This window comes from Varanus komodoensis, unplaced genomic scaffold, assembly GCF_004798865.1.
Source record: "Varanus komodoensis strain SLA01 unplaced genomic scaffold, ASM479886v1 scaffold186, whole genome shotgun sequence".
NCBI lineage: Eukaryota > Metazoa > Chordata > Lepidosauria > Squamata > Varanidae > Varanus > Varanus komodoensis.
This window is the reverse complement of record NW_025335541.1, coordinates 39,869-61,510: the sequence shown is the minus strand read 5'-3', so window position 1 is coordinate 61,510 and position 21,642 is coordinate 39,869. Positions and strand designations below refer to the sequence as shown.

Here is a 21,642-nt window from a genome sequence, read left to right as displayed (position 1 = left end):
ATTTCTCACAAGAGTTTCTGGTAGAATACTCAATAGCATATTCTTAGCATGCATGAAGTTAATTTTCAAAATATTCTGTAAGTATGCCTTTCCAAAACTTTTAAAACTTGTAACTCCATGCACATCTTTTTGCTGTGAAATAAACTTTTCAATCTGCCAGATCTCTTACAGTACCTCTTCCTTGTTAAATTTCCTCAGTCTTGAGACCAGTAAGAAATAAAGTCATTCTTTTTCCTTCATCAATGTTTGCAAAGACTTGATTCTTCCTTGTTGATCCATCATATCCCCATATGTTATGAAAACAAGGTATTTCCTTAAATGTCACAATATGCTTCTACTGGAGACATCAAATAGGAAGGCCAATCCTCCGTAAAATATTCCAAATTCCTTTCAGATCATCTCTAATGGTTTATTTTTATCTTGAGTTAGATCTTTTTAATGGTATTTATGTAGTTCTCCTTCTAGAGCTGCCATTTCCAGTTTTATTAGCCTGCATAATCAGGATTTTTAATGCCATCTGTAACTCAAACCAATCCAGCTGTGTAGCAGTATAATTTGATATGGGATAGTGCTGGACTCCTCTTTCTTTTCCATCTTGCAGTATTTTAACTCTAAATCTTGGGGTTTTTTCCCCATTGCAGATAAAAGTTTACAGGTGTCCGCCATTCTTTTATGGTTTTCCCTTGTATTAAAATTTGTTCTGCCGAAAATAAAAAGGTCAACTTTGGGAGAACATTAATTTTATGGTAAAACTTCTTCCCAGTCAAGACATTTTTAATTTAAACCATCTGTGTGGATCATTTTGGATCTTTATCCACATTATAATTGTTGTGGAACAGTGTACCATTATGTTGAGTAAGATATTCCCAGACACTTGCATAGATTAAAAGTTATTTCACATCTTAAAAGTTCTAAAATATTCTTTTTCATTTTGTTCGAAACTTTAAAATTTCATTTCATTCTTGTTACTTATAACAGAAATAGATGCATTTTTTCAATTTGATCTATTATATGTTGTATTGATAGATGAGGATTTAAAATTGTCAGTACATCATCCGCATAACTTTTCATTCTGAATGTTTTTCTTTCTACATTCAAGCCTTTCATTTTTGAATCTTATTTTTGTGGCTAAAATTTCCAATATATGGGAAAACAGAAGTGGAGATAATGAGCATCCCTGGTGTGTTCCTTTTTTGTAATTGAATATGGGAGGATAGGGCCAGCAAGTTATTATGCTAATAGTTTCTGTATAACCAACATGCACCCAGGAGGACTGTAGACTATTTTAAGTAATTCAATCTACAGGTGGAGGGGAAAGGAATATTGACAATGTTAAATTTGTTTCTGAATGCTTGTTCTTTTCAAAAAAGGAAGCATTTGAAAAACAACAACACAGCACCACACACAACTGAGGTTGCACTCTTGCACACTAGGCATATACAAATGTTCATGTGTGCAGATTTGCTGAAAACACACATTTTCACTATCCTGGAAACTCATTCTGCGATCTGAACATCTACACAGCTCAATCCAGTATGAATTTTTTTATGACTGTTAAGGCTGCGACTTCGAGTGAAGCTCTTTCCACACTCAGAGCACTTGTAGGGTTTCTCCCCTGTGTGTACACTTTGATGATATTTAAGGTCTGAACTCTGACGGAAGCTTTTTCCACACTCTGGGCATACATGGGGCTTCTCCGTTGTGTGGGTTCTTTCGTGCTGTTTAAGATACCTGTCACTACGAAAACTCTTCCCACAGTTGACGCACTGGTAGGGTCTCTCCCCTGTGTGTATATATTGATGTTCCTCAAGGTACATGCTCCGACTGAAACACTTTCCACACTCTAAGCATTTATACGGCTTCGCCCATGTGTGGGTTCTGCAATGGCTTAGAAGGGATGCATTTTGATTAAAGGCCTTTCCACAGTCGAAGCACTTATATGGCTTCTCACCTGTGTGAATTCTTTGATGTCGTTTAAGCCTTCCACAATAAAGGAAGCTCTTCCCGCATTCAGAGCAGGTGAAGGGATTCTCTCCTGTGTGGATTCTCTGATGTTCCTTAAGATTTGTGTTTCGACTGAAAGCCTTTCCACACACTGAGCACAGAAAGGACTTCTCTCCTGTGTGAGTATCCTGATGTACCTTAAGGTGTCTCTTTTGAATGAAATCCTTTCCACACACTGAACACCGAAAGGGCTTCTCTCCTGTGTGAATTACTTTATGCGAGTTAAGGTGCGATTTCTGAGCAAAGCCCTTTCCACATTCTGAGCACTTATATGGCTTCTCACCTGTGTGATTTCTTTGATGCAACTTAAGTTGATAGCGCAAAGTGAAGCCCTTCCCACACTCTAAGCATTTATGCAGATTCTCCCCTGTGTGAATTCTATGATGCTGTTTAAGCTTCTTGAAATCAAGGTAGCTCTTCCCACATTCAGAGCAAATGTATGGCTTCTCCCCAGCGTGGGTATGCTGATGGACCTGGAGCTGTACCTTCTGACTGAACCCTTTTCCACACAATAAGCACTGCAAGGGCTTCTCTTCTCTGTGAATTACCTTATGTTTCCTAAGATGTGCTTTCGCAGCAAAGTTCTTCCCACAGGCTAAGCACTTAAAGAGTTTCTCCCCTGTGTGGACTGCTTTGTGCGCATTAAGCTGTGATTTCCGAGCAAAGGCCTTTCCACATTCTGAACATTTACATGGCTTCTCCCCTGTGTGAGTTCTTTGATGCACCTTAAGGTGAGAGGGCCAAGAGAAACTCTTTCCACAATCCAAACATTTGTGCAGATTCTCCCCAGTGTGAATTCTTTGATGCTGTTTCAACTTTTCGCAATCAAGGAAGCTCTTCCCACACTCAGAGCAGGCCGTCCTCCCGAGGTGGGTACTCTGATGGGCCTTACAGTGTGCCTTTTGACTGAAACCCTTTCCACACACTGAGCACTGGAAGGGCTTCTCTTCTCTGTGGATTACCTTATGTCTGTTAAGCCCTGAGATCAAAGCAAAGGACTTTCCACATTCTGAGCATTTATACGGCTTCTCCCCTGTGTGGGTCCTTTGATGCCACTTAAGATAACAGGGCCAAGAGAACTGCTTTCCACACTCTGAACATTTATAACGCTTCTCCACGTGAATTATTTTTTCTTTATTAAGCTCTAAGCTGCCAGTGAATTCCTCTGCATACTTGGAGCACATGAAACTCTTCTCCTCATTGCAAATACTGCTTCTGCCACCTTCAGAAAGTGCTTGTGCCATTGGAACATCACAGAATTCTGACCATTCAGAAAAAATGGACACATTTTTCCAGTTTTCTTTCTGTGTAGTTTCCTGTCTTTGGTGCACACCGTTTCTATTGCTCCCCCTGCAATCCGCTGAAAGAAGAAAAAGGGAAATCTTCCTCAATGCACAGAAAAAACCCAGTGGGTTGCTGATTACAGTAATGGGATGATACTAATAGGGGAGGAGGCACGCCCTTGCGCATGGGTTTGTCTCCTCAGAGGTATCCCACATGGTGCCCCAATGGTAAAGGAAGACAATAAAAATCTGTAAATCACAAGAAGCCAGAATCGACAGCGAGACCTGCCATTTTGTACCGGCTGGCGAGTGACCCAGGAATGGGAAAGTGGGCATTCGACTCCGATGGGCCTTCTGGATGGCTCGGCGTCTTTTGAAGCCACCAGCCAGGCTAGACTCTTGCTGGCTTCGTCACTGTTTTCCATGAATCTATGCCTGAGATGAATTTTGTGTTTGGCAATGCTGCCTTGTGTCTCAGAAGAAAAGGAACAGTCAGCCTATATATTACCATGGATGGACATACCAGAGCCGACCTCAAGGACACCCACACAAATGCCAACTAGGCAGAAACTATGCCAGGAATTTCACCATCCAGGATCTATCATGGAGGGAAAGAAGCAGCCCCATCTGGAGGGGCCGCACTCCTCACCCAGAGAAGCCAGGATCTCCTGCGTGACCTCCCGGTGCAGAGCCCTCTGGCCAGCGTCCAGCAGGGCCCACTCGTCCTCCGAGAAATGCACGGCCACCTCCTCGAGGCTCGTCACACCCTGGGGAAGAGGAAGTCGTTCATCACCGCAGTGCAGGGAGACGGCGGTGGGGAGGGGGCTGGAGGTTCCCCTGCGGGATCCGGGATCCACGAGTAATTCCGGAAGCCTCCGATCCTCCTCCTGGGACAGAAGCAAAGGCAAAGGGCTGATTCTGCCAGGGCCGGGGGAGCGACAAAGGCGCTCAGGCCTCTCCTACCTTTTCTGCATGCAGGGATGGTGTCTCCACTCCACCACAAACCGAAGGAGGCCTCAGAGGAACGCTCAGTGTCACTTCATCATCCCTGCAGGTCATTCCCTTTTCTAAGGGCAGGAAAGAGATCAGAGAAGAAACTGTGTCCTTGGAGAACATTTCATTATTTAGTTTCTTGTGTCGAATCATCCAATGTGTTCATCTGTATTGCTAAACAAACTGCTTTTCCATGTTATAGAGTAGCTACTGATAAGAGGAATTAGACATAACAGGAACCTCTGCAGGAAATCTTACAGCAAGATTCTTCGAAAGGCTAAGGCTGATTATGAGCTGAGACTTACGAAGAATATCCAGGCTTCTATCAACATGTAAAGAGCAAGAGGAAGGGGAGACAGAGGGAGGGGCCACTTAATAAACAGGAACGCAGTTTGGTGACTAATGTGAGGGAACAATTCAGATGTCTCTGTGTTCTCCCCGAAGCAGAACAAGGATGATGTACATGGGGGACTGGATGAGACCAGGGATTTAGTGGCACAGATTAGAGTCACCCCCTAGAAATCAAGGAGCTCCTCAGGGCAATGGACATTACAAAGGCATGAGGGCATGACAGGTTATACCCGAGGGTACTTCGAGAGTTGCTGGTGGTACTCCCGTGGCTGTTGGCCCCCATTTTTGAGGACTTGTGGAGAATAGATGAGGTTCCAGAGGACTGGAGGGTGGCGTCAGTGGTCCCAATCTTCAAAAAGGATGATAGAGGAAGCATGGGGAATTACAAGCTAGTTAGCCTCACACCCATTCTGGGGAAGATGATGGAAAGGCTCATAAAAGGGGGAGAGCTATTACCTGTAGATAGGGAAGGGAGGTTGATGGCCATGCAACACGGCTTCCGCAAAAACAGGACCTGCCAGACGAACCTTGTGGAATTCTATGACAAGGTTTCGAGATGGCTAGATGGAGGGGATGCAGTGGATGTGGTATACCTGGATTTCAGCAAGGCCTTAGACAAAGTGCCCCATGATATTCTAGTTGAGAAACTGAGGGTACTGAGTTTTGGGAGAGACCTGTGCACTGTCCGATGAATTAGGGCATGGTTGACAAACTGAAATCAGAGTAACTATTAGTGGGGAATCATCAGGATGACAGCCAGTGACAAGAGGGGTCTCCCAGTGCTCTGTCCTGGGACCGATCCTGTTCAATCTTTTCATCAACAACATGGAAGAAGGGGTGAACAGTCTGCTGATCAAATTCGCAGATGATACTCCAACAGGGGCAGTGGCCACAACTGAGGAGCAGGTACTCTGGATCCAGAAGGATCTGGACAGACTATGGACGTGGGTAGGAGACAACAGAATGGCGTTCAATGTGGATAAGTGCACTTGGGGAATAGAAATGGGTGTCATAAGTACAAGTTAGGGGACAAGTGGCTGGAGAACAGCACTTGTGAAAGGGATCTCGGGGTGCTAGTCAATTGCAGGCTGAACATGAGTCAGTAGTGCAATGCAGCAGTCAAGAGGGCAAACGCCACCCTTGGTTGCACAGCCAGAAATGTGGCTTCTAGATCAAGAGAGGCATTACTTCCACTCTACACGACTCTGGTGCGCCCGCAACTGGAGTATTGTGCTCATTTTGGGCCCCTCATTACAGAAAGGATGTAGCCAGGTTAGAGTCAGTGCAGCGTAGGGACACAAGGTTGGTGGCCAGTTTGCAGGGAAAGCCATATGAGGCGAGACTGAGGGAATTGGGTCTTTCCAGCCTGGAGAAGAGGAGCCTGAAAGGGGATCTACTGGCGACATTCAGGTATGTCACACAGAGGAGGGCTGAGACCTGTTTTCCCCTATGGAATAGGGCAGGATGCATTCAAATGGAGCAAAGCTCAGGGAATCAGGGTTCAATATGGATGCACAAATGTACATCCTGACAGTTAGGACCCCGAGGGTATGGAATTGGCTTCCACGGGAGATGTTTGAAGCCCCATCGGTGAGGGTATCAAGGATAGCTGGACATGCACATGGTAGGTATCCCACGACCAGAGCCGGCAGGAGCCAGGGGTCAAACTGTGTGGCCTGGGAGGCCCCTTCTGACTCGCTCTGTTCCTATGTTTACTGCAAAAGAATTTCCTCCCACCCCAAAGGCAGTTCAAGAGAACCTTAAAGCAGCTCAGGCAATTTCGGCAAAGCAGATGGGAGATGAGGCTACCATGGGCCCACTCACCCTCACCCGGAGATAGGGGTCCCCTGTCCACCTCTTGCACGATCCCCCTCAACAGGAGCCCGAGTGTGGGATCTGGCAGAACCTTTCCTGCCTCGGGGAAATCTGCAGCTGCTTTGCCCAATATTCGCTGAACCTGGAACAGCAATGTGGATCCCAGGTAAGGAAGGCTGAAGGGATCAGGAAAGGAGAATATGGTGCTGCAAGGGGCAGGCAGAACTTCCCAGCGGCTGTGCAGTCCAGGCCTGCTCCTCAGGGTGCCCTGCAGAAGCCCAGGCTGAGTGGAAGTGAGATGAGCAGGGAAGGATCCCTTTGCTGGGCTTGATGGCTCAGTCCTGGTCGAAGGAAAGGCCGAAAAGAGCCTCCTGGAATCAGTCAGCAGGGCGGGAGAAGTTCTGGGATGGTGAATGATCCCGTGAAACTCCCAATGTTCATTCGCTGGTCCTCATCCTACCAGGAGGATTCTCCCGCTACATGAAAAGGACTCTCTCCTCTTGCAAAGCAAAACGAATGAACCCACTGAAAGGACGTTGGCTTCTCCAAAGAGAGCCTGCCCCACACGTTCAAAACTGAGGCTTGGTGTGGTGTGGGACAGGGAGACATGGGAAACTGGAGCACCCTTGAGAAACAGGCATCAAAACCAGGCCACTGGGAGGGAGTTTTAAAGTCGTAGCCCCTTGGAATTATGAGGAGGAAAAGCGCTCACCTGCTCCTCTTCCTGATTCGCCTCCTCTGCCTGGCTCAGCACTGCGCCTTCGGCCAGGGCCACCGCCTGGGCACTGGTCTCTGCTCCGCACTCCCTCACCCAGCTCTCCAGCCATGGAGGAAGGATGGCCAGGAACCGCTCCAGGATCACCTGGTCCAGCAGCTGAGCCTTCGTGTGGCTTTCTGGCTGCAGCCACTGACGGCTGAGATGGTGGAGGCGGCTGCACACTGCTCGGGGCCCCTCTGCCTCCAGGTAGGGGTCCAGCAGCTGGAAGCGCTGGCGTGCCTCATCTAAATTGAGTCTGCTCCTCCCGATGTCCTCCTGCGTGCCTCTTTCCCAGAGTACCATACTGCTCCCTTGGAGAATTTCATGGGAGCCGATTCCTAACTCACAGCCAGCCAAGCCACCTTCTCTCATCACTCCACTCTCCATTTCTGCTCTCAGAAGGACTTGAAGGGGCTCTTGCTGCATTGCCGGTTCTTTGTTGAGAGAAAAGACTGTAGGAAGGAAGGAAAACACAGATATTCTCATGGTCAACCTAACCCCAGACCCTATTTCAAACATCCCCCAAAACCCAACTCGCTAGAAACAGGCACTTGATTGCCATTCACTTCTAGCATATGCACCTCATGCACATTTATTCATTCATTTATTTATTTATATTGCGATCCTGCCTTTTTCCTACAAAGGGCTCAAGGCAGCTTACATCTTCTCTCCTCCTCCATCTTATCCCCACAACAACAACAACCCTGTGAGGTAGGTTGGGCTGAGAGGCTGTGACTGGCCCAAAGTCACCCAGTTGGCTTAAAGGCACAGATTTACTCTAAAGACAGACGTAAGAAGAGCCACATTGGATAAGACCACGGGACCCTCTCCAGCATGCTGCTCACACCATGGCCAGCCTCCAGGGTCAAACTTGGGGGTGGTCCTGAGGGTCAGGGGTCCCTTCTGGCTCTACTCTTCTAGGCCCATGGGAAACCCACATGGATCCTGCGTGATCAACTGCCTCCTCCCACCCAAGGCCCCCACCAAGTGGTGCACCCCAGCGTACTCCCCCCGAGTTAGTGGCCAACAAGGAGCCACAAGGCCTCGTAGCCACGCACAGCCTTCTCTTGCCTGATTTCCTCACATCCTTGTTTACAGTGTCTGCATTGTCAGTCACCACTCACAATTTCCTGTGGCAGGAAACTCCATAGGTTCACTATCTGCTGGAAGATATGTCCTTACAAGGGCTCAACAATAGAAATGATCAGGGGTCTGTAGCAGGTCCCCCAAAAGGGCACATATCAGCTTAGACAAAGACGAGTCAGGCAAGACTGGATAGGGATGTTGAAAATAACGGATAGTATGGAGAAAGAAGGCAGGGAGACAATTTTCTTCCTCTCCCGTAACACTCAAACGCTAAATAATTCCATGAAGCTGATTGGGCTGGGGTTTAGGACAGACAAAAGGAATTACTTTTTGGCACATCCTATAACTAAAATACGGAATTGGCTGCCGCCAGAAGTCCTGCTGGCCACCAATTTGGATGGCTGCAACAGGAGACTGCACAGATTCGGGAGGGAGGAGGCCATCGGTGGCTGCTCGCCCAGCTGGCTGAATGCTGCCTCTGTGACCAGATGGACCATGGCTGCACACACCAGTTGCTGAGGAGCCTGGGCAGGAGGAGGTCTTGCACCGATCCTGCTTGAGGGATCCTCTGGGAAGCTGCTTTGCCACCATGGGAGTGGAGTGCTAGATCCTGGTTCTGTCCGACATCTCACACTCTTCGCTTTCTGGGATGACTCCTTTGGGTTCTAGACTAAAGGAAAGGGGGTTAAGGTCTCCCTCCTCATTTCTCCACCACAGGCATCATCTTGAACACCCCCATCCAGGCCCCCTTTCCTCCAACTAATCCACCCGGCTCGTGGCCAACTTCCTCCAACGAATGCTGGGCTGGGCCACTTGCTAAGTCCCCTGGAAGCAAGCAGAGGATCTCCAGTTCCCCTTCCCCCAGGGCTTTGCCCTTCGTGTCTTTACAGACCGTTTCCTGGCTTTCCCTAGGCCAGGTCTAGAAGACTAGGGTCTCCTGCAGGGTCTCCAGTGAGAGGGGGGGGAAGCAACCTTGGGATTGCATGGTTCTGGCAGGGCCTGTCTCCCCCTCCCCTCCACAAAGCTTCTCACCCCCATGGGCATAGTTGCTGCGCTGCTTTCCAGGGACCCTCGTGCGCTTCCACACACCATGTCCCTGATGGAAGCCGCCCCCCTGCACTGCGCCTGGCACTACATTGAATAGAAAGCTCAAAGACGCCTAAAGTGGGAGGGAAGGCCTGGAGTCCTTTCACTATTGACCTTCGGCAAATGCACAGAGCCAGTGCACGACATGCCGTAACACAAAGATCCCAGCAGAATTACTGTGCGGGAGAGCGATGCGCCCTAAGGCAAAGGGCCGCTTCCTTGGCGGGAATCCCGCCGGCTTCAAGGCACCGGGAGGAGAAGCGCTGCCCCGCGTCCCCCACCCCCCGGCTCGGGCTCTGCCCTCCCCCCGGCTTCGCCCGGGCCGGTTCCTCGCGGGGGCCGCTCGAGGGGCGCCCTGCAGACCTCCCGGGGCAGCCGCCTGGGGTCGCGGGACAGCGAGGGGCCTCCCCCCCGTCTCCCCACTGGAGCGGGACCCCCACGGCCTCCCCTCCGGCCCCACGTACCGAGTTCCTGCTCTCCGGCCGGGCTTCTCTCGGGCGAGGGGCCTCCCTCTCCCCTCCGAGGAGCGGCTCCCCGCCCGGGACCCTTTGAGCGCGCGCCTTCCCGGGGCCACGCCAGGAACCCCCTCCTCCCACCCCGATGCTGGAAGCAGCGCCTGCGCATTGGGCGCGCAGGTTGCTGGGAGCGCGGCCAGGTCGTCTTGGGAACCAAGACGCTCTGCAGCCCCTCTAGGAAGGCGGCTCTCTCTCACCTTAACCCTTCCCTCTTATTTCCTATATTGGGCGCCTCGGACTGACTGGTGGAGGCGGGACCCTCCGATCCTCTTCAAGGATCGCGGCCTCCTCTGAATTGACCTCTCCGATGCTGGTGGCATTTAAAGCCGCCCCGCGGTACGTGACGCGGCGATTCCACGAAGGAAGCTGCCGCCTCGCCTTTCCCCGGCCTGAGCGGGGCTGTCAGGACAGGGCGCTTTGCGGTGCGGCCCTTCAATGGGTCTCCCCTGCATGTGACCCACAGCAGCGTGGCCTGCGGGCCGCGCTCCCTTCTCGCTTTTAGGGCATATTTCCCTGCCATAATTTCCACTGGGGCGGGAATAGGCGTCCCACGTCTCCAGTGGTCAGCCTGTGGGACTGAGGGCCCGGGAGATTTGGGTTCCGCTCCCCTCTCAGCCATGGGGCTCCCCGGGTGGCTGGGAGCCAGTCCCTCGCTCGTGCCCGACCTACCTCACAGGGCTGGTGTTGCGAGCACAAAATGGAGCTGTGCGATCCACCCTCGGTTCCTCACCGGAGGAAAAGCGCAGACTATAATGCATCCTCGCCATCATGCGCATGCCCTCACAAAGGGACCTTTCCAAGCCTGAGTGCTGCTTCCCACCCTGAGAGCTCAGAGAGTGGAGACGGACGTGGACACAGAGACAGCCAGTCCGGAGTGTTCAAATCAAGAGCTCTTTTACTGACTACACTATAAGGGAAGCCACGCTCACTCACTCACACTACCCTTCATCCCTTCCTCCTCACCAGGGAAACCCACTTCGAGCTGATCAGTCTCAGATTAGGTTACCTTAGGGACTTTCTGCCAAGCTTTGTGACCTTTCACTCTGTCAGCATTTCTTTCATCCAGGAATTCCCATCATGCTCCTTGGCTTTCTTCAGGTTTCCCCAGATTCCTCACCTAAACTAGGCCCGTCCGTCCATCCATCCACTCATTACAGCAGAGAATCCTGCACTTCTGAATTGGGGCCAGAGACATCCTGATCACACAAAGTGCCCGCAGTGGGTTTTTCCCCAACACCTGCAGAAATGGGCCGACCGATGTGTGTTGTTCTCCACATAAGCTGATCCCACCCCCTTCAACTTGACTGGTGGTGCACCGACAGCCCGGCAAGTCTGGCCCCAAAATGTCAGGGAGAGCTTGTTCCGCGCAGCAACAAGCAACTTTGGGGCTGCCCACAAGGGCTGCCCACATCGCAGCCCCCAGTCCAGGCCGGCGGCCTTAAGCGCAGGGTCTCCCTTCGTGATGGGTGGCAAATGCTGCAGCTGAGCTTCTCTTAGCGTGGTCTGGAGCAGCTCCACGTGCTCTGGAGGGATCTGCTATTTCAACACCCCTTCCCACACCCTTCCATGAATTCCTTCCAACCCTTCTATTGCATGATTCTGCCATGTTAGAAATGTCTCCTCTTTCTGCCTCAGGTGTGAGTAGGCTGGCAATTTTCATCAAATCATAGAATAGTAGAGTTGGAAGGGACCGTGAAGGCCATCGCGTCCAAGGCCCTCTGTTGCAGGACACCAAGTCACACCATCCCACTCAGGTGGCTGTCCAGTTTCCCCTTGAATGTCTCCCGTGTGGGAGAGCCCACCACCTCTCTAGGCAGCTGGTTCCACTGTTGTATTGCTCTGGCAGTGAGGAAGCTTTTCCTGATGTCCTGCCTGAATCTGGGTTGTCGCAACTTGAATTGTTTATTCCGTATCCTATACTGTGGCACCAGCAAGAAGAGATCTTGACTTTCCTCTTTGTGACAGTCTTTGAGCTACTTACAGAGGGAGACCACGTCCTCTCTCAGTCTTTTCCTCTCAAGACTGGACATGCCCAGTTCCCTCAGTCTCTTGTTGTAGGGCAGTGTTTCCAAAGTCTCCCTGCCTCTGATGCTCGCGGGCGCCATCCTTCTGGCGGGTGCTGGGAAGGGCAGCGGTGAGCCTCAGAATGGTGCCAAGGAAAGGGACAGACACGTGGGGAGCCGGACTCAGGAGAGTCCAAGACAAGCCCCCCCCCCCCCCAGCCTTTCCCAGGCATGCCCTGCTCACCCCCTGCCCAGTGCCATGTCCCGAAATGGCAGGCGAGGACTGTGGGGAGGAGTGCGCTGCAGCAGCCCCTGGTCTGCTCCCCTCCTGCCTGGCACCTGCCAAGAGGAGAAGGTGGTCCAGGAGATATGGGCTGCCCTCCCGTTGCCGTGCCTCATGGGGTTGGATGAGGAGGCACGCCCAGGGGGGCGCAGGCCCTGGACATCTTCTCAGTCGGTGGGCAGAGCCTCTGCCATCCTGGCCCAGATTCAGTCGGGCCATACTCTGATGTGGCTTGTTCAGAACCGACAGTGGTTCTGCTCAGTAAGGGAGGGAAGTGAAGTGGTGAGGCTTGCTGGTGACACCAATTTGATTTTTTTTTTGTGGGGGGGCGGCTATAGGGAGTGTGAGGAGCTCCAAAGGGATCCCTCCAAGCCAGGGGAAGGGGGAGTGACATTTAAGAAAAGCAAAGAAAAGTGCCAGCATCCAAGTGCACTTGGCCAAATCTTGCTTAGCATATGGTGTGCCATTCAGGTTGCCACTCGAGACCACCTGTGTGTGGGGCTGGTGGGATCCCATGGGGCGGCTGAACGCTGGACTCCGACCCTGGTCTGACCTTGCCTCCTCCTGTTCTCCTTGGGCAGTTTGCAAATATCCAACTTAAAAACAGGACAAACCCCACATGCTGTCAACATGCAACAGCCAGAGAAACTCCCAGATCTACGAACAGCTTGACACAACCCACAAGAAAATCCAGTCACACGGCACATTGAGGTAGCCTTCGCTGCCTGCCCATTCTGGCTGACTGAAGCCTGCCTCGCAGTCCAGCTCGCTGTGCACCTTGTCAGCAATTTGGAAGCGCTCTGGAAGCTGCCTGACCTTATTTTGTGCACGATGAGGAGCTCCCTTCCTGGTGAGTCAGCCTCCAGCTGGCATCCTGCTTTCCTGGGGATTCCAAGAGACCGTGTGCCCGCAGCCGGGGCATTACGTTGCTCAGACGGTCCCCAGCATGAGCCCTAATTGATGACCATGGCAGTGGGCCGTGGAGGGAGGAGGGACTGGTTCTGACAGCTTTGGGGATCCCTGTTCCCCCTGCAGGAATGGAGAATGAGGACTTCTACAGCCAGCTGGACAGGGTGAAGGGGAAGCCTCCGACAGCCGCCCGCAATGCCACTGAGGCCATCAGCGGTGGTTGACGGCAGCTTGACGAGAGTGGCAAGATGACCATGCTGCTCTAGCAAAGTGGCGCATTTGTAGCAGGGCTTGATCCATGATGGGTTGTATCATCGGAGTTCAGATGATATAACCATCATGGGTCAAGCCACCCTGAATAGAAGCTTGAAGTGTGATGGAGGCTAATAAGCCAAAAATAAACCCATCCTGAATTCAAAAGACAGGCCACTGTGCAGCATAAGCCACGGTGGGTTGTCATGCAAGTCAGTGCACTCCATCACCTCTGAGAGCCACAAAGCCAGTACATTCCTTTAAAAGTCTTTTCCATTTCCAAGTTAGCTAGACAGAAAAGTGTGAACCAGATTCACATCGCCCCTCCGATTAGCACACTGGAGAGTTAAGGCAGCAGGGAGTCAGTGTCTACCTGGTAAGAAAAACAGGTTTGAAAGTAAAAGCATTTTGCCCAGATAATAAAGAGGGGAAGAAAGGACATTGGAGATGAGGAGTAAATATTGTTTTAATTTAAAGAACAGCAAAAATGAGCCACAGTCATTTAGTTTATGAGCAGAAGCTCTGGTTTGGAGCCAGGACAGTGGACATTCCGGAGCGAACGGATCATTCTGCAGTCCCCTTTGAAGTGTGATAATGAACATGCTGAAATGAAATCGGCCAGCAAACAGAATGTGCAAAGAGCTCCCTGCAGGGCCTGAATCAAACGGAGCTCTTCAATGAACACAGCTATGCCCTTGTGCCCATTACCAGTTTTTTTAAATTTCTATTAATCTAAAATGGGAAATACAATTACAAGACATAGAATTAAAAAAAACATGCAATATTAAACATACAGTTAAACTGTACTATACAAAGCCCAGTGCATCCCACCACTGGGACCACTGGAAACATTTTAAAAGTTCCTTCAAAACTTCCTTCAAGAAATTCCATACCCCTTCCAAAATTGCAATGACCCCATGAAGGTTAAAATCCTTCTCACTCCTTTTTAAAATACACACAATGCATAAATGAACCCCAAACATCATAACAAGTATTCTTTTCTATATAGCCTTTCCCCACTCGAATATCACACATTTGTCATGAATAGCTACATTCCAAACTTCCATTGATAATAATGTAGTATGTTCCAATTCTTTGCTATAATTAATCTTGCAACTGTTACTAAGTTTGCTTCCAATTCTTTAAAATACCAACTCTAGTGTTTTCTATCAAATATTGAGAGTAAAGCTATCTCAGGTCATATTTCAATATTTAACCATATTTATTTACTACTCTCTTTCAAAATCCCTCCTAAGCCACTTGTTTTCAACAAAACTGGGTGGAGCGGTGGCCACAACTGAGGAGCAGGTGATCCAGATCCACAAGGATCTGGACAGGATGTGGTAGTGGGCGGGGGACAACAGGATGGCATTCACTCTGGATAAGTGCAAGGTCCTGAATTTGGGGCATCGGAATAGGTGTCACAGGTACAGGATGGGGGACAAGTGGCTGGGGAGCAGCACATGTGAATGGGAACTCAGGGTATGTGTCAACAGCAGGCTGAACATGAGCTAGCAGTGTGATGCAGCAGTTGAGAAGGCGAACGCCACCTGTGGATGTGTAACTAGAAGTGTGCCTTCCAGATCTTGGGAGATGTTGATACCGCCCTACATGACACTGGTGCACCCGCAACTGGAGGACTGTGTCCATTGCTGGGATCCACATTTTAGGAGAGACATAGCTTGGTTAGAATCCGATCAACATAGGGTCACAAGAATGGCAGCCAGGTTGGGAGGACTGACGTACATGGAGAGATTTAACAAACTGGGGCATTTCAGGGTGGAGAAGAGAAGACTCCAAGGGGATATTTGAGTAACTTAAAGGTATGTGAGGGGATGTCACATGGAGGAGGGCCATGGCCAGTTCCTCCCTGCAGTAGAGGGCAGAACAAGTTCCAAGGTGGCAAAGCTCAAGGAACTTCAGGTTGGAAGTCAGGAAGTACTTCCTGATGATCAGGACCCCTTAGGATATGGAATGGGCTTCCAAGGGAGGTGGTTGAGGCCCTATCAGTGAGGAGTTTCAAGGAAAGATTGGACACCCACATGTTCTGGATTACACGAGTGAAGGTAGCTGGAGCCGGGGGTCCAACTAGATGGCCTGTGAGGCCTATTCTGACTCACTTGTAGTCTACATTTCTCAATTCAATCCTCAATTGAAACCATTTTTAGAGCTGGTTCACTGTATGAGTATTTTCATGTGTTCTCAGGTTGCTACTATGACTGAAACTGTTGCCACACACTGAACACCCAAAGTGCTTCTCCCATGTGTGGATTCTTCCATGTAAGTTATGTTCTCCCTTCCGAGCAAAGCTCTTTCCACACTCTAAGCATTTACATGGTTTTCGCTCTGACTGGATTCTCTGGTGTCTTTGAAGCTCTGAACTGCTAAGCCTTTCCACACTCAAAAGCATTTATGTGGTTTCTCCTGAGTGAATTTTTTGATGTTTAAGCTTTCTCCAATCAAGGAAGCTCTTCCCACATTCAAAGCATGCGCAGGGCTCCTCCCCTTTGCGAATTCTCTCATGTCTTTTAAGGCAAATGTTTTGACAGAAGGCCTTTCCACATTGCAAGCATTTAAATAGCTTCTCCCCTATGTGACTTCTTTGGTGCATCTTAAACTGAGATTGCCAAGTAAAGCTCTTTCCACACTCAAGGCAGTTATACAGCTTTTCCCCAGTGTGAGTTCTTTGATGATGTTTAAGTCTTCTGCAATCAATGAAGCTCTTCCCACATTCAGAGCATGTGTAGGGCTTCTCCACTGTGTGGATTCTCTGATGTACCTTAAGTTGTGTGTTATGGTGGAAACCTTTTCCACACACTGAGCACTGAATGGGCTGCTCTTCCATGTGAATTCTGAGAGTTAAGGTATGTTTTGTGAGCAAAGCTCTTTCCACACTCCAAGCATTTATATGGCTTCTCCCCTGTGTGATTTCTTTGGTGCACCATGAGCTGGGAGTGCCAAGTGAAGCTCTTTCCACACTCACACAGAAGTTTCTCCCGTGTGAATTATTTGATGCCGTTTAAGCCTTCTGGCATGAAGGAAGCTCTTCCCACATTCAGAGCAAGAGTAGGGCTTCTCCTCTTTGTGCATTCCCTGATGTAACTTAAGTTGTGTGTTTCGACGGAAACCCCTTCTACTCACTGAGCACCGAATGGGCTTCTCTTCCACGTGAATTCTTTTATGTGAGTTAAGGTGTGAGTGCTGAGCAAAGCTCTTTCCACACTCAAAGCATTTATAAGCCTTCTCCTCTGCGTGATTTCTTTGGTGCCACTTAAGCTGAGACTGCCAAGTGAAGCTCTTCCCACATTTAGAGCAGGTGTAGGGCTTCTCCCCTGTGTGGGTTCTTTGATGATTTTTAAGCCTTGTGCAATCAATGAAGCTCTTCCCACATTCAGAGCAGGTGTAGGGTTTCTCCCCTGTGTGGATTCTCTGATGTACTTTCAGTTCTGTGTTATGGCGGAAACCTTTTCCACACATTGAACACTGAATGGGCTTTTCTTCCAAGTGAATTCTTTTATGTGACTTAAGGTATGTCTTGTGAGTAAAGGTCTTTCCACACTTGAAACATTTATACGGCTTCTCCCCTGTGTGGATTCTTCGATGCACCTTAAGCTGAAAGTGCCACGTGAAGCACTTTCCACACTCTAAGCATTTATATGGTTTCTCCCCTGAGTGAATTCTTTGATGATGTCTAAGCCTTCCACGATCAAGGAAGCTCTTTCCACATTCAGAGCAAGTACAGGTCATCTCCCTTGTGTGGATTCTTTGATGTATCTTAAGGTGTATGTTTTGACGGAAATCCTTTCCACACACTGAGCACTGAAAGGGCTTCTCTCCTGTGTGGATTGTGAGATGCCTTTTAAGGCTCATGCTGTGACGGAAGGCCTTTTCACATTTTGAGCATTTAAATGGCTTCTCATTTGTGTGAATTCTCTGATGCACCTTAAGATGATCATTTAGACGGAAACTCTTTCCACACACAGAGCACTGAAAGGGCTTCTCTCCTGTGTGAATTACCTTATGTGAGTTAAGGTGTGATTTTTGAGCAAAGTTCCTTCCACAATCAGGACATTTATAGGGCTTCTCTTCTGTGTGGATTGCGAGATCTTTTTTAAGGCCCATGTTTTCACTGAAGCTCTTTCCACACTGGGAGCATTTATGAGGTTTCCCAGCTTCCAGAATTGTTTCATGAGATACAAGGTTTGAATTCTGGGAGAAGCCATTTCCACAATCTAAGCATTTATACGGCTTCTCCCCCAAGTGAATTTTTTCATGTTTTTTAAGCCTTCCGTGGTCAAGGAAGCTCTTCCCACATTCAGAGCAAGTACAGGTCTTCTCCCTTGTATGGATTCTCTGATGTAGTTTAAGGTGTATGTTTTGACGGAAATTCTTTCCACACACAGAGCACTGAAAGGGCTTCTCTCCTGTGTGGATTGTGAAATGCCTTTTAAGGCTCATGCTGTGACGGAAGGCCTTTTCACATTTTGAGCATTTAAAAGGCTTCTCATTTGTGTGGATTCTCTGATGTACCTTAAGGTTTACATTTTGACAGAAACTCTTTCCACACACTGAGCACTGAAAGGGCTTTTCTTTTGTGTGGATTGAGAGATGTTTTTCAAGGCCCATGATTTCACTGAAGCTCTTTCCAAACTGCGAGCATTTATGAGGTTTCCCAGCTTTGGGAATAGTTTCATGAGATACAAGATTTGAATTCTGAGGGAAGCCCTTTCCACAATCTAAACGTTTATACAGTGTTTCTCTTATGTGGCTTTTTTGATGTGCTTGAAGCCAGCCTCTCTTAGCAAAACACTTTCCGCACTCCAAACACTTGTAAGGTCTCTTGCTTATGCAACCTGTTTGATGTGAGGGAAGGCTTTCATTAGGACTGAAACACTCATTCCCCTCTGAGCATTTGTCTGGTTCTTTCCCCGTGGGAATTCTTTTTTCTGTGTTAGAGTCTGACCTACAACTGAATTTCTTTTCAGACTTCAAGCACTTGAAGCAATTCCCCTCTTTGTCAATATCTTGCTTCCTGGAAAGCTGGATCTGTTGCCTCCTTATGTCCTTGGAGTTTCCCCACCGTCTTTCCCCACTGCAAATATTCTTATTCCTTCCTTCAGAAGGTGCCATTGGAACAGCACAGAACTCGGCCCGCTCAAAAGAAATGGACTCATCACAACAGTTTTCTTTGTCTGCTGTCCCCTGTCCTTGATGCACACTGTTTCTGTTGCTCCCCCTGCAATCCGCTGAAAGAACAGAAAGAAAATTATGCCTCAACAGACAGAAAAAACCCAATGGGTTGCTGATATGATCAACATGATCAAAAATGACTGGGGTGGAGGCAATTCCTCGTGGTTGGGTGTGTTTCCTCCAAGGCATCCCACACGTGGTACCCCAACAGAAAGGAAGGCATTAAAAATCTAAAAATCCAGCATCGACAGCAGGACCTGCCATTTTTTCCTGGCTGGTTTGGAAACCAGGAACCGGAGAGTGAGTATTGCTGACAGCTCTTTTGGATGTACTTGCAACTTTTGAATCCAGCAGTCATGGTAGACTCTTAGGGCATTCCTGCTGGCTTGTGTCACTGTTCTACTGGACCTACATTTCCGGTGTGTTCACCGAAATGTGTCGTGTTAGAGGTGCCACGAAGAGGAGGCCAAGCTGGAGGTGAGAAGCCTCCGAGTCTCAAAGAATCTGCTCCCTTGTGTCTCTCAGAAAAAGTGATTAGGCTTCTTAAATGTCCACCCAAGGTGGATATACCAGAGTTGACCGGAAATGCATTCACACAAATGCCTCCTACATAGAAGCTGAGCCTGGAATGTTGCCACCCAGGATCTACCATGGAAGGAAAGAAGCAGCCCCATCTGGAGGGGCCGCGTTCCTCACCCAGAGAAGCCAGGATCTCCTCTGTGACCTCCTGGTGCAGAGCCCTCTGGCCAGCGTCCAGCAGGGCCCACTCGTCCTCCGAGAAATGCACGGCCACCTCCTCGAGGCTCGTCACACCCTGGGGAAGAGGAAGGCGTTCATCACAGCCATGCAGGGAGACGGCGGTGGGGAGGGGGCTGGAGGTTCCCCTGCGGGTGATTCCGGAAGCCTCTGATCCTCCTCCTGGGATGGAAGCAAAGGCAAAGGGGCTGATTCTGCCAGGTCTAGGGGGAGGGAGAAAGGCCCTCAGGCCTCTCTTACCTTTTCTGCATGTAGGGAAGATGTTTCCCCTCCACCACAAGCCGAAGGAGGCCTTGAAGGAATGCTGAGTGTCATTCCATCCTCCCTACAGGCTGTTCCCTTTTCTAAAGACAGGAAAGAGATCAGAGAAGAAACTGTGTTTTTGAAGAACTTTTAGTCATTTAATTTCTTGTGTGAAATCATTCAATGTGTTTATCTATATACTGGACAATCTGCCTTTCCATGGTTTGGAGCAAATACTGGGGAAGAGTTTCCCTCCACCCCAAAGGAAGCTCAAGAGAAGCTTAATCACCTCAGGCACTTTGGGCACAGAGCAGATGGTAGACGAGGTTGAAATGGGCCCACTCACCCTTAACAGAAGACAAGGGTCCCCTGTCTACTCCCTGCATGATCCCCCTAGACAGGAGCCCCAGTGTGGGATCCAACGGAGCCTTCTCTGCCACTGGGAACCCTGCGGCTGCTTTGTCCACCATTCGCTGAACCTGGAACAGCAATGCAGAGTACAGGTAAGGGAAGGGATGCAGGTATTAGGAAAAGAGAAGATTCCCACAGGTGTGCCGTTCGGGCCTCTTCCCCAAGCCCTGCAGAAGTCCAGGCTGAGTGGACTTGAGACGAGCAGGGAAGGATCCCTTTGCTGGGTTGATGGCTCAGTCCTGGTCGAAGGCCACAAAGAGCCTCCTGGATTCAGTCAGCAGGGAGGGAGAAGCTGAGATGGTGACTGATCCCGAGCAACTCCGCATGTTCCTTCGCTGCTCCTCGTCCCACCAGGAGGATTCTCCCGCTACGTGAAAAGGACCTTCTCCTCTTGAGGAGCAAAACAAATGAACCTACTGAAGGTACTTTGGATGCTCCCAAGAGAGCCTGCCCCACACATTCAAAACGGGCCTGGTGTGGATTGGGGCAGGGAGACACGGGAAACTGGCACATCCTTGAGAAACAGGCATCAAAACCAGGCCCCTGGAAGGGAGTTTTAAAGTCGTAGTCCCTTGGAGTTATGAGGAGGAAAAGCGCTCACCTGCTCCTCTTCCTGCTTCCTCTTCCCTGCCTGGCTCAGCATGGCGCCTTCGGCCAGGGCCACTGCCTGGGCACTGGTCTCTGCTCCGCACTCCCTCACCCAGCTCTCCAGCCGTGGGGGAAGGATGGCAAGGAACCGCTCCAGGGTCACACGGTCCAGCAGCTGAGCCTTCGTGTGGCTTTCTGGCCGCAGCCACTGACGGCAGAGACGGTGGAGGTGGCTGCAAACTGCTCGGGGCCCCTCAGCCTCCAGGTAGAGGCCCGACTGCCTGAAGTGCTTGCGAGCCGCATCTGAGCTGAGTCTGCTCGCACCCATGTCCTCCTCCATGCCTCTTTCCCAGAGCTCTATACTGCTCCGTTGCGGGATTTCATGAGAGCCGCTTCCTGCCTCACAGCCAGGCAAGTCCTGCTCTTTCATCTTAACTCCATTCTCCATTTCTGCTTTAAGCAGGACCTGAAGGGCCTCGTTGCTGCACTGTCGGATCTTTTTTGAGAAAAAGAGGAGAGAGGGAGGAAAACACAGATACACCTGTTGCCAACCCAACCCCAGACCCCATTTCAAATCCTTCCACCACCCCTTTCCTACAAGAAACAGGCATTTGTTTATACCTTGTTTATTCATTTATACCACATCTGCTTTTTGTATGTAAACACATCCTCCTTTACACTGACTGAGGGCCTCAGAAGAGCCACACTGGATAAGACCACGGGACCCTCTCCAGCATGCTGCTCACAAGATGGCCAGTCCCCAGGGTCGAACTTATGAGTGGCCACTTCTGACTCTACTCTCCTATGCCCATGGGAAACCCACATGGTTATTGTGTGATTAACCCCCTCCTTCCAAACATGGTCCCCACCAAGTGATGCACACCAGCGTACTGCCTCTCAGCATGTGGCCACCAAGAAGCCACAATGACTAGCAGCCACACATGGCATTTTCTTCCCTGATTTCCTGCTATCCCTGTTGAACATGTCTGCCATGCCCGCATACACCAGTTCACGAGGAGCTTGGGCAAGAGGAGGCCTTGCATTCATCCTGGTGGTGGGATCATCTGGGAAGCTGGTTTGGCGCCATGAATGTGGTGCCCGTGGCACTTCTTCCAAT

General features: G+C 49.8%; 1 protein-coding gene across 1 annotated transcript; it reads right to left on the bottom strand.

The window, feature by feature from the left end:
* Positions 1–939: 939 nt before the first annotated feature.
* On the bottom strand, positions 940–21,301 carry LOC123021765 (zinc finger protein 208-like). The gene is made up of 11 exons (XM_044426826.1): positions 20,539–21,301; positions 19,873–20,005; positions 19,524–19,627; positions 19,224–19,341; positions 16,321–18,583; positions 10,231–10,289; positions 7,159–7,655; positions 6,456–6,588; positions 4,251–4,354; positions 3,937–4,054; positions 940–3,364 (listed from the first exon to the last, which is right to left on the bottom strand). The coding sequence occupies exons 1-11, from the start codon at positions 21,157–21,159 to the stop codon at positions 1,497–1,499; spliced, it is 6,018 nt and encodes a 2,005-aa protein (XP_044282761.1). The 5' UTR covers positions 21,160–21,301; the 3' UTR covers positions 940–1,496.
* Between the last annotated feature and the right edge of the window lie 341 nt (positions 21,302–21,642).

Coding starts and splice junctions, on each gene's coding strand:
- LOC123021765 (XM_044426826.1), bottom strand. CDS start 21,159: ATGAATAAACAAGGTATAAACAAATGCCTGTTTCTTGTAGGAAAGGGG. Junction 18,584..19,223: donor GGAGATCCTGGCTTCTCTGG/GTGAGGAACGCG, acceptor CTGTTCTTTCAG/CGGATTGCAGGGGGAGCAAC. Junction 6,589..7,158: donor CGAATCAGGAAGAGGAGCAG/GTGAGCGCTTTT, acceptor TTGCTGTTCCAG/GTTCAGCGAATATTGGGCAA.